Raw genomic sequence first — 11767 nt, 5'->3', positions numbered from 1 at the left:
ACAGCCTTCAGTGAAATGTGAGATTCATGATTATCAAGAATCAGCAGAACTGGGTGATCAATAGAGCAGTTTGTGTGACGTATGAAGTGCTCCAGAAAGATGACAAAGGCTTCTTCATTCATCCATCCAGATTTTGTTGCCTGACCTGTGGATCCGCTGGTGATCCCCTGATGAAGTGGTCCTTGAAACGGACACGGGGAAAGATGAACATGGGTGGGGCTGCATTTCCAGTGGCATTTACTGCACAGGCCACAGTGACAAGCTCCCCTCTTTCAGCAGATGTTACAGAACCCACTTGCTTCTTCCCCATTTCTGTTACAATTTGCTTCGGTGTCTGCACTGTTGTAACACCAGTTTCATCCATGTTATACAGATCCAGTAAATTAGAATGTTTTGAAAAACCTGATTTATTTCAGTAATTGCAGGTAAAAGGTGTAACTTGTACATTATATGTATTCATTGCACACAGACTGATGCATTCAAATGTTTATTTCATTTAATTTTGATGATTAGAAGTGGCAATACATGAAAATCCAAAATTCCGTGTCACAAAATTAGAATATTGTGTAAGGGTTACATTTTGAAGACACCTGGTGCCACAAACTAATCAGCTGATTAACTCAAAACACCTGCAAAGGGCTTTAAATGGTCTCTCAGTCCAGTTCTGAAGCCTACACAAACGTGGGGAAGACTTCAGATTTGACAGCTGTCCAAAAGGCGACCATCGTCAGTAACAAGGAGGGCAAGACACAAAGGTTATTGCTGAAGAGGCTGGCTGTTCTCAGAGCCCTGTGTCCAAACACATTAATGGAGAGGCAAAGGGAAGGAAAAACTGGTAAGAAAAAGTGTTCAAGCGATAGGGATCACCGCGCCCTGGTCAAGTTTGTGAAAAAAACCCCATTCAAAAATGTGGGGGAGATTCACAAGGAGTGGACAGCTGCTGGAGCTTCAAGATCCACCACCAAGAGACGCTTGAAAGACATGGGTTTCAACTGCCGCATACCTCGTGTCAAGCCACTGTTGACCAAGAAACAGCGCGAAAAGCCTCAATCTGGGCTAAGGAAAAAAAGAGCTGGACTGCTGCTGAGTGGTCCAAAGTCATGTTTTCTGACGAAAACAAATTTTGCATTTCCTTTGGAAATCGAGGTCCCAGAGTCTGGAGGAGGACAGGAGAGGCACAGGATCCACGTTGCCTGAAGTCTAGTGTAAAGTTTCCACCATCAGTGATGGTTTGGGGTGCCATGTCATCTGCTGGTGTCGGTCCACTCTGTTTCCTGAGATCCAGGGTCAACGCAGCAGTCTACCAGCAAGTTTTAGAGCACTTCATGCTTCCTGCTGCTGACCTGCTCTATGGAGATGGAGATTTCAAGTTCCAACAGGACTTGGCGCCTTCACACAGCGCAAAATCTACCCGTGCCTGGTTTACGGACCATGGTATTTCTGTTCTAAATTGGCCAGCCAACTCCCCTGATCTTAGCCCCATAGAAAATCTGTGGGGTATTGTGAAAAGGAAGATGCAGAATGCCAGACCCAAGAACGCAGAAGAGTTGAAGGCCACTATCAGAGCAACCTGGGCTCTCATAACACCTGAGCAGTGCCAGAAACTCATCGACTCCATGCCACGCCGCATTAATGCAGTAATTGAGGCAAAAGGAGCTCCAACCAAGTATTGAGTATTGTACATGCTCATATTTTTCATTTTCATACTTTTCAGTTGGCCAACATTTCTAAAAATCCCTTTTTTGTATTTGCCTTAAGTGATATTCTAATTTTGTGACACACAGAATTTTGGAATTTCATTTGTTGGCACTTCAAATCATCACAATTAAATGAAATAAACATTTGAATGCATCAGTCTGTGTGCAATGAATACATATAATGTACAAGTTACACCTTTTGACTGCAATTACTGAAATAAATCAAGTTTTTCAAAATATTCTAATTTACTGGCTTTTACCTGTAGATACTAGAGTTTAAAAATACTCCTGTTGAAGTATCAACTCAAGTTTTTTACTCAAGTAAAAGTACTGGTTTCAAAACTACTTAAAGTATAAAAGTAAAAGTAATGTAAGGGGGGAAAAAAGCCATTAAGGACAAAAGCCATTGAAAATGAATGCATCTTAGTATAATGCAAATATATTAAAGAACCATATATGTGTACTATTGAGCATTAACGTGTGTTTCAGAGAGCAGGAGATATGATGACTAGTTGCCTATAAGTATTGTAATGGTGCAAAAAGTCAAACTTCAGAGGCATGTTATCATTTATCCTAACCTTTATTGGAATGTACATCCATGTTTAGTTGCAGGAATCTGAGGACGACGGATGTAAGAACAAAACTGGACAAGAACATCTGAAACAACCACAACCAAATTCACTCTATCCGGATGGAGCAATTTAACTGGATAGTTTTTTTTAAAGGCCGAAATGAAATAGAGTAACGAGGCTGTTTTTAAAATGTAAGGAGTAAAAAGTACAGATAATTGCGTGAAAATGTAAGGAGTAAAAGTAAAATTACTCCAGTGAAGTATAGATAACCAAAATTTCTACTTAAGTAAGGTAACAAAGTATTTGTACTTCGTTACTTGACACCTCTGGTTGCAAAGCCCCAGATTCACATCAAAAAGAATCACCCTCTCCCACAAGTGTCCAATAATCTACTAAAACATAAAATCATTTTATATGTATTTTTGTTCTTTTTTCCCTTTTACATTCAACAGAGATCTAATAGGTATCTGTTCACGTAGTGGTCATTCTACCACTTTTCAAAAAAAGGGCCTCCTGAGGCTCAGAAATCATTCAGATTCCACGTCATTACAGCACAAGTTTGTTCATCAATCATATACCGATGTTACATTATTTATATTATTTGTACCTAGACAAAGAAGATGAACATTTGTTTTTTCCCCTTGCTTGCATGTTCTAAGCAGAGGGAGAAGAGATACTGGGACGTAGCGGAGAATCTTCTCATGTAGTACATCTACAAACTACTACACCAGAGGTAGCTCATTTGCTCACATTTGTTCAGTAACAGATTTTAGAGAATAAACAGAAGATAAAATCATGTAATGAAATAATGAACTATATCCTTAAAAAGGATGAGGTCATCACCGATGGAGTTAAAGCTAGAAGGAAAAACCTACCTGTGATAAAAGACAAATGGGAGAGAAAAAAAATCAGAATAGTAAAAACAAATTAATTAATTTGAAAACAGAACTGAACCTCTGGTTGTCTTTTTCTTTAATGTCAGTGTGAGTCACGTGGACGTCTGTCTCCATACTGCTACAACTCATGCTCTGATGTATCAGGATGCTGGAGCGATCATTGTAATGTATTAGTATTATTGTATTAGTTTTAGGTGTTCAAATATTGTAATAATAAACCCTATTGACGCTTTAAATGTACATTTATTCATAGTCAAAGGATTATTGAAGGGAGTAGTAGCATTACCACAATTCATTTACAAGAGTTATGGAGGCCGTATTGAAATATCTAATAGCAAGAATCACTTGTGTTGTTAGAAAGAATCAAAATGTCTGCTTTAAAATTGAGTATCCCGATTAAAATCTTTCATATTGATCATGGGGATTAACTCCCATGTGTTATATTTCTGTTTGGGACGTTTGCCATCCTAATATGATCACATCACCTGTGCAAGAAGACTGCACAGCTGCACCTGTGTAGGTTCCTGATCGATTGATTGTTTGGCTGATGAAGGAATGGGCTCATAAAAGCTGGTGTGTAAGGCTGTGCTACATGGTGCCTGTCTGGTCAGGAACAAGTGCTTTACTTGAGCTTGTGTTGGTCAGTAGGTGTAGTTTGCTAGCAGCTGTGCTAGCGTTAGACACTGACCATTCATCAGCAGCTATGGCTTTCAAGTTTAGCTTTGGGTATGTTATTGAGATGCAAGTCCCCAAACAGAATATACCACAACCAGTTAATACTTGTCACCTATGCTTCTGTTACAGTGTGGTCTTGATCCTGTCTATGTGGTCAGTTGCAAGATGTGGTGATCTTGCGGAAGGTTGGTAAACATCTGTGGTGTAAAATAATTTAGTAGAGCTCTTGGTTATATGGAACTTATTTGTCCTCAGGAGTTCTTCAAATGGAGTGTCATGATCGTTACTTCATGATAGCTGTTGATCTCGCCGTCACTGGAGAAGATCCTCACTTTGAGGCTGTTGGTGAGTCACAATTTGTGAAGGCATTGTTATATTCTTGATGTAACTCGAGGTGCTTAACTTGTGACGTGCTCTCAGACAGGACAGGTGTGTATGCCCTCACTGCACAGTATGCAGCAGCGTGTGGCTACACCCTCAGCGTTCTCACTTTCCTGGGCCTTGTGGAGCTCAGAGCCTCTTACTTCAGCTGTCACACAGAAAAGGAAGTATGTATAAACCTGGAGATGCATGAGTTTCTGCAACCTCGTGAAGTTGGCCAGAAAACCTCCTATGCTTCTATTGACAGGATGATGGGTACACATTCAGTTTTAACCTGATCACAACTCTTAATGGTGAGGACACCAGCTTTGGATTGAACAAGACCTGTTTTCCCCAACTCCCCTGGTCTCCCAGGGAGGTTTCTTGTGAGGTCAACTACATGGAAGTAAGTTTGGGGCATAACCATCAAACTTTAATGTGCCAGTTCATGAGTGTCTTAACATGGTCTTCTCTGCAGGTTTCTGTGCAGGGTGAAGTTGGGTGCTTTGCAGGGATGAGTGACTGGAACCTTCTCAGACCTGTATGTATCAATTCCACTATGTGAAGACATTAACTCTTTATAGGGCAATCAAAGATTGCAGTTGTAAAGATATCTGGATGGTATTGCAGCTAAAGACTTGGTTACCATTTTATGTTTACTGAAGTTACCCTTCCCCATCAGATGAGCAGCTCCTCCTCAGGCTGGCAGGTGATCTTTCAAAAACCAGATGAGCAGGTGTTGCCCATGAACTTGTCTAAGGCTTATGAGCAGGATTACATGTTTGACATGAAGCATGGGCGGATCGTATTTCGTACACCGTATGGACAACCTGACTCGTACAGCACAGAGGTAAAATGGCGAGTGTTTTACTATGGGCCAAGCAGCAGTTTCAAATGGGCTTCAAGTAATGTGTCTGTGCAGGTGAATGGTGTTCCAGTAGAGGTGGTCCATGCCAGTGTGTTCTCCAGACAAAGCTGGGTTGTCCTCATGGTTGATCTAGTGGCTGCTTGCTCTACATGTACGTGACTCTGGTTCTAGCTGAGCTTGTGCAACTCCAGTTTTCTTCATAAAGATGTGAACTTGTTATCTGAACAGATGAAGCTTCACACGATGGTGGCTACATGACATGGGAGACCCCAGAAGCTCTGTATCCCAGTCTTGGTGACTCACAGATCAGTGTGGGACTAAATGGTGACTTTGTGGAGCAGGCAGCTACAGAGCAGAGAGGCTTCATGAAGAAACACAACACCACAATCCACATTGGTATCCCATATAATGCTGAGGGAGGGTACAAGAAGGTAATGGAGGTGACATGTAGCTGTTACACCTGTTTAACCTCCCCCTCAATCTTTTTCCTCAATGCTGTCCATGCGTTTCAGAGCTTTGTGAAGGGTGCCATCTTCGAGTTCTACATCTTCCATTTCTACTTCAAGCAAGTGTTGATAGATGAGGATTACAAAGAGACCGTGATCAGATGTCACAGGATTGTGGTTACTCCGCTACTGCCCTGTGAGCTTGTCATTGAAGACAAAACCATCCTGGAAGAGGGAATTTTCACCATCTACCTTGGGCATATCCCTGTAGATGTGGCCTTGACCTCAGTCCAGTTGAATGGGCATGACTTTAGTGTGCCCTTCAGCAATGAAAGCATCATCCTCACAGAAGCGGCTGAACCCAACAACACCCACAGCTACACTCTGAAGGTGCCCTTTGACGACCCAGTTGTCGTACAGGAGGTAACTGTCTTTGGACACATGTGCTGTGACATCCTTTTGCTATCATGCTGGTTCACCCTATGTCCCCTCTCAGTTCTCCAGGGAACATGCAGCTATGTTGCACAAGCTGGACATCAACTACACGCTGACTATGCCTGGAAGTGAATCTTACTACCACACAGCATCATCTGTGGCACTACTGGATGTCTGTAAGTCTTGAGCCTGTATTTAAAGATGGCTTGCTCTAGTTATGGCTTTACCCATTAATCACCACGCTGTATTGGATAGCTCCTCCAGTCTTTGAAAGCAACTGCACATCATCTGGCATCAGCTTCAAGCTTGACTACCGGCCTTTTGACTACCTGTGGGAGATCAGCATCGGTTCTGACCTGCTAACGTCAGCACTGGCGGCTGAGCGTGGCTACATCATGACCAACAATAGCCAGACGCTGCTGCTTGATGTTCCACTCTTCACTCGTGGCTATGAATACAGGGTGAGGGCAATAGACCTGCAAGGTGTGTGCCCTCATTGCTGATAGAAATTAAATGAGGTGTTTTTTTTTGCAGAATCTTACTTTGGAGAGCTTCCTTGGCACATTTGAGATCCTTATGAGGGATGGAGAGACATCAGAGGTCCAGGCATCCAGTGTCAAGACATGTTCTTTCCCATCCAGAGAGTTCATCAGTAAGGACATAGTTTGGGCAATGAGGTAGGGACCTTGCAGGTAGGTCAGAGGCTTAAATTCATCTTCTCTGCAGTGTGCTCCACTGATGGGACGATGACTGTGGTGGCTGACCTGTCCACAATCATCCCAAGTGGGCGGATCCCAGCAAGTTTCCACCTCAGGAACGAACACTGTCAAGCCAAAGAAAGTAATGGTAGCAGAGTGCTCTTCTCTTTCCCAGTCAACAGCTGTGGTGCCGTAGTCAAGGTAGGGCTTGTCCAAAATGCAAATGAATATGAGCGTTCCTTGTTTCACGTGGCCTCAACATGGTTCCACTTTTTCCAGCTTATCAAGGGCAATGTGACATACCATAACAAGATTTTCTACAGCCTCAACACGATTGCTTTTGCTTCTGAAAATGTTACTGAGGGGTATGTACTCGCTTGCAAGTTCTTAAGCTGGTTCTGTTTGTGTTGCAAAATGATGCTGCTTAATGTCTTGCAGGGTGACTGTACAGTGCACATATCCTCTGGCTGGCCTCTACCGCCTGTTCTCGGTATACACATTTGAATCTGACATGGAAGGTGTTGGCGCCATCACCCACACTGTGCAGCCCACAGCAGGTAGTGTGTTCTTGCCCTGTGCCTCACCCATATTGGGATGCAATATAACTGGCCTTCTCTCCCAGGGCCACCAAGTCCTGAGCCCACTACAGAACTTCAGACAACAGCTTCTCCCCAAAGAACTAGAATGCCCGTCATGCACCTGCCTGCTTACTTCCCAGCAACTCGTTACATCAAGGTCTCAAGAGTTTATAATCCTGGTGGTCCTTCTGGGAAAGGTGAGCATTTGCAGTTTAGCTTTGAGATGTTTGTGCTCTCTTAACCCTTGTTTCTGTCCCTTGCAGGCACAAAAGGACACATGCAAGTTAAGCAAACTGCTGTCCTGGGTTGAGTGGGAGACTTGACTTTTAAATAGAACTGAAGAATTTAATAAAGCTGTTTTTCTTAAAGTTGTTGGTCTCGTGTGTATTTTGTAGGATAGACCCTCAAAACAGACTTGTGCAATACACCAGTATAGATTATGATAATTCCTTGTTGGTCGGCCTCCCTGCATGCTCGGTTAAACCTCTCCCACAGCATCTCTGGTCTTCAAGCAGCCCAAGAGAGCTCCATTTCACTCACTGTTCTCTCTGCAATGGCTTCCAGTTGCAGCGCATCAAGTTCAAAGCTCTGCTTCTGGCTTACCAAACAATTGTTCATACGGATCCTGCTTATCGTTTTGCCACAAAGGAGGTGCTGGGTCAGTTATTCTTATGGTGGGTCATCAAGAAAAACTATCAAAACAGGGCACCACCTGACTTGCTCGGGGAAATAAACATAAATGGCAAAATCGGTCTCAAAGCAGCTGTTCCATACGTGCCAGGGCTGGCGTTACAGAATAACAGTGAAGGAAGAGTCTGAGCACAGACCTTTACAACCAGTAGCTGTGACAAATGAATAAAAGTTCTCATTTAAATCATTTTTTTTTTTTTACAAGTGTTAAAAGATGAAACAACTCTTGGGATAAATTCCTAAACTATTAAACTTCAGATCATCTGTCAGCACAACCTCACGTACAGATGGTTTCGTATTCACGCATGATTCTCACATGTGATCACGTCTCTTGTTAGAGAGATGGGGGGGGGGCTCATCAGAGGCTGCAGTGTAGCCAATCACCAGAGGGCGGGAGGATAACAGTGCTTATAGCCCACAGCAGCAGGGAGCCATAACACTACTTAGAAATACTGTTAGTAAATATGAAACAATTATAAACCTAAGTATCATTAGGGCCCGAGCACTGACAGTGCGATGGCCCTATTGTATCTGTAGAAGTTTTTGTCTTTCTTCTGACGAACTGAGAGCCTTTTTGCCCCCCTAAACGTGCCCCAAAAGTCACCAAATTTTGCACGCAAGCCAGGCCTAGCGAAAAATTTGATATTTAATGGTTTGCATTAATGGGCGTGGCCTAATGGCTCAACAGCGCCCCCTAGAAAACTTTGTGCCTCAAGCCCCACAATACGGTTTGACGTACATGCACGAAAATCGGTACACACCTGTATCATGTCACAACTTAAGTCTCTTGGCGCCGAAACTGAACAGGAAGTCGGCCATTTTGAATTAATCGTTTAATTTTGGCGCAATTTGCCTTTTTCACGTGTCGTACTTTAACGAACTCCTAGCAGTATCGTCCGTTCGACATAAACCTCGCTCAGGAGACACAAAAGACGTTAACCATGAGTGTGTTTTCGTGAAATGGCGTGGACGTGGCGCATCAAACTTCAACGTTAAACAGGAAGTGATACTAGTAGCTGATTGGTCGATATTTGATAGTCCCTATTTTCTGCCATAACTTTTGAATGGTTTGACATAAAGAGTCATGGGTGGTGTCATCGGACTTAGTTTTGAGTCCTTGACCTTTATTGGCGAAAATTGCACACGCGAGGGCCTGTTCATCGCTGCTTGCAGCTTTAATTGTTCCTTTTTATCTTTTAACTGAAAACCCAGGACTCAGATTAACTGAAAGTGCCAAGCGATCGGTAGCTGAACCTAGACCACGCCCCTAATCATGCAAACATTTGAGGCTTTATTTAATTTTATTAATAAACATCCCCAGTGTAATTGTGATGCCACAGAGGAACTACATTCATATGTTTATTTGTTACACCAGGCTGTAAATATGTTTTGTCTCAATCTTGACAAGAAGAAAAATAAGCAAACAGCACTTCTTGAAATGTTGATCTATTGGTTTAAGGGTTGTTTATTAGTGTAGCTCTATAAAAAACATTCAGAGTTGAAGCAGCAACAGATCTTTTTGTTTCTTTATTTAAAGCTGGAAAAAAAGAAAACACACTCAAAAGGTCTGATCCGGGACTTGTGTTCTGTTTATTTTTGTTGCAAAGCTTGTTTTTACAGTGGTTCAACTTCTTCGCTGGCCTGGACGTCTTTGCTCTCGGACACCAGCTTGCCATCCACCAGAGTCTGCGTGATGGTCACCACCTTGGTCTGGATCGTCTTCTGACTGGGGTCCTCCTCACTGACAAGGAGAAAGAAGCACAACAGAAGATAAGCACGAATTAAGTAGCAGTTTCCGCGTACATCGGACCGCTAAGTTTTTCCACCAAACCGGTTCCAGGCTGGCTCTGGGCCAGTGCTGAGTTTGGAACCGGGCTTTCTGTTTCCACTGACAAAGAACTGGCTCCGGGCCAGAAAACTCCAAGGTAGCTCCAACTCTTTGTTGGGCTAGAAGAAAGAACCACTTACGTAAGCGGGGGGGGTAGAGTTGTTAAGACCAACGGCAATAGCAAGACCGGGAGACGGAGACATTTTAAGTGGACCAAGTCCTATTAGAGCAAATACCTTGTTGTTGCTTCAATTTTCACGCAAACACAGCAACGTAATGACGTGGCTCCCCTTAGCACCCAAGCTGTGGAAAAACAAACCGGTTCTCAGCTGGTTCCCAAGTTGAACGAGTTGTGAACCAGCACCAGCACCGGCCCAGAACCAGCCCTGGAACCGGTTTGGTGGAAAATGGGGTAGCCGTTGGCTGGAAGACCAGCCTCAGTTTCTACAAGTAGGCGCTTGTTGCTTTTTCTCGTACAAGGCTACAAGCCAACTGAACTATTGATCCGTCTGGAAAACGCGGTGCAATCGATGAGCGTAGCTGCCGCTCTCCAACCGGCTCCGGCTGGACCTGGACGGTGCCAGTGTGGAAACACCTGCTGGCCCGGTAACCGCTACCAGCGACTGTTTATAGTTTGATTAGGTTAAGAGTAAAAGAACTGGTTCAATTGGTTCGCAAGTTGAACGAGTTGTGAACCAGCACCGGCCCAGAACCAGTTCTGGAACCCGTTTGGTGGAAAAGGGTATAAGTGGCCGTGACTTGAGCCGTCATTCCATATCAAGCTTCATGTTTTGCATTAAGCTTGTTTGACTATTATATGCAAAAGAGCTGACGATGGTGCACTTTTATGTGTTGCATTCACTGTAGAGTGTATTTTTGGGCTTCCTGGTACTCACATCATCTCCTCGCCTTCCAGCAGCCTCCGGTACTCGGCGATCTCGGCCTCCAGCTTCACCTTGATGTTCAGCAGGGTGTTGTACTCGGTCGTGTTCTGCTGGATGTTGCTGCGGATCTGAGTCAGTTCCTCCTGTAGCCTCACGATCATCACATTGTACTTCTCCACCTCAATATTGTAGCGCGTGTTGATGTCGCGCAGCGCTGCCTCCAGTGACGCAATCTGTTAGGAGGTGAAGGAGGTCACTTTTTGTTTTGTAGACAGCTGTTAGCAGAGGAATCCGGCTTTCTGATTACCCGTACACAAAAACATGCTTTAGTTTCTGGACCAATCAAAAAGTTATTGGCGTGTTTCTGCAGAGCCAGTGGATGGGACCCAGATAGTGGAAACCTTGGGGTCTAATCTGGGAAGACGTCAACGGACTGTGTTGCATGAACCCGTTCGAGGACCAAACTTGAGTGAAGTTTGACTTGGGATACGGCCACTATTGTGGGGGTCAAGCATGACCCGAAAGGCCCAGAAACGGGCCATGTCTTGGGGATGTGGGGGAAGTTTTAGACTGCCAGACTCAACATGAGCTAATGTTGTCAATCACAGTTGTACTTTATGAATTGAAATTGTATCTTTGATTTTGTATTTTATTGTCTGGACCCCAGGAAGACTAGCTTTCATTTTGGCTTCAGCTAATGGGGATCCTTTTAAATAAACAAATAAACAGCAAAAAGTGGGCTGGAAAAGCTGCAGAAGTTGGCCGGATTTGGCCGGATCAAGCTATCCTGATGTTAAAAGAATTTGAATGTTCTTAAAAAATTGCATTTTGTTGATTTTATTTGGTTCGTTGTTGTTGTTTTTGGGAGAGTCTACTGTTATTGGCTCTTGTTGGAGTCTTTAAGGCCAATTTCTTGTCATCTTACTTTAATTTCTGCCACCTGCACAACTTCCAAAGCTCCAAACCCGGTTTTCTCATTTCAGCATCGTCTGATTGGTTCGGATTCCCGAAGGGGCGTGCACCATACCACGACCATATAAGGAAGTTCCTCTCTAATGCATAAGACAGAACCAGAAAGTTTGCATAATTTTTGTTGCTTCTATCCCTTCGTAGTCCTTCACTAGTTCCAGGTTCAGATCA

The 11767-nt window shown here is 43.6% G+C and overlaps 2 protein-coding genes across 2 annotated transcripts in view; one reads left to right on the top strand and one right to left on the bottom strand.

The window, feature by feature from the left end:
• The first annotated feature begins 645 nt into the window (after positions 1-645).
• Positions 646-6997, top strand: zpax4 (zona pellucida protein AX 4). Its single transcript, XM_061710211.1, has 13 exons — positions 646-835; positions 4096-4185; positions 4261-4388; positions 4469-4606; positions 4679-4741; positions 4883-5037; positions 5107-5219; positions 5297-5499; positions 5581-5937; positions 6011-6125; positions 6205-6432; positions 6676-6848; positions 6971-6997. The coding sequence occupies exons 1-13, from the start codon at positions 646-648 to the stop codon at positions 6995-6997; spliced, it is 1980 nt and encodes a 659-aa protein (XP_061566195.1).
• Positions 6998-9481: 2484 nt separating this feature from the next.
• LOC133420516 (keratin, type I cytoskeletal 18-like) overlaps positions 9482-11767 on the bottom strand; it is a 12116-nt gene continuing 9830 nt past the window's right edge. The window contains exons 6-7 of the mRNA XM_061710210.1: positions 10640-10860; positions 9482-9656 (exon numbers count right to left, since the gene is read on the bottom strand). Of these exons, the coding sequence (XP_061566194.1) occupies positions 9530-9656; positions 10640-10860 (348 nt within the window). The 3' untranslated portion in view covers positions 9482-9529. The remainder of the gene's footprint in view (positions 9657-10639; positions 10861-11767) is intronic.

The sequence above is a fragment of the Cololabis saira genome, chromosome 20 (assembly GCF_033807715.1).
Source record: "Cololabis saira isolate AMF1-May2022 chromosome 20, fColSai1.1, whole genome shotgun sequence".
Lineage (NCBI taxonomy): Eukaryota > Metazoa > Chordata > Actinopteri > Beloniformes > Belonidae > Cololabis > Cololabis saira.
Note: the sequence above shows the minus strand (reverse complement) of the source record. Positions and strands in the feature narration are given on the sequence as shown.

Excerpts from the sequence above, each read along its gene's own strand:
- zpax4 (XM_061710211.1), top strand. The coding sequence starts at position 646 with ATGGTCTCTCAGTCCAGTTCTGAAGCCTACACAAACGTGGGGAAGACT. Across the intron at positions 4,186-4,260 it reads TCCTCACTTTGAGGCTGTTG|ACAGGACAGGTGTGTATGCC; the intron begins GTGAGTCACAAT and ends ACGTGCTCTCAG. Across the intron at positions 5,938-6,010 it reads ACCCAGTTGTCGTACAGGAG|TTCTCCAGGGAACATGCAGC; the intron begins GTAACTGTCTTT and ends GTCCCCTCTCAG.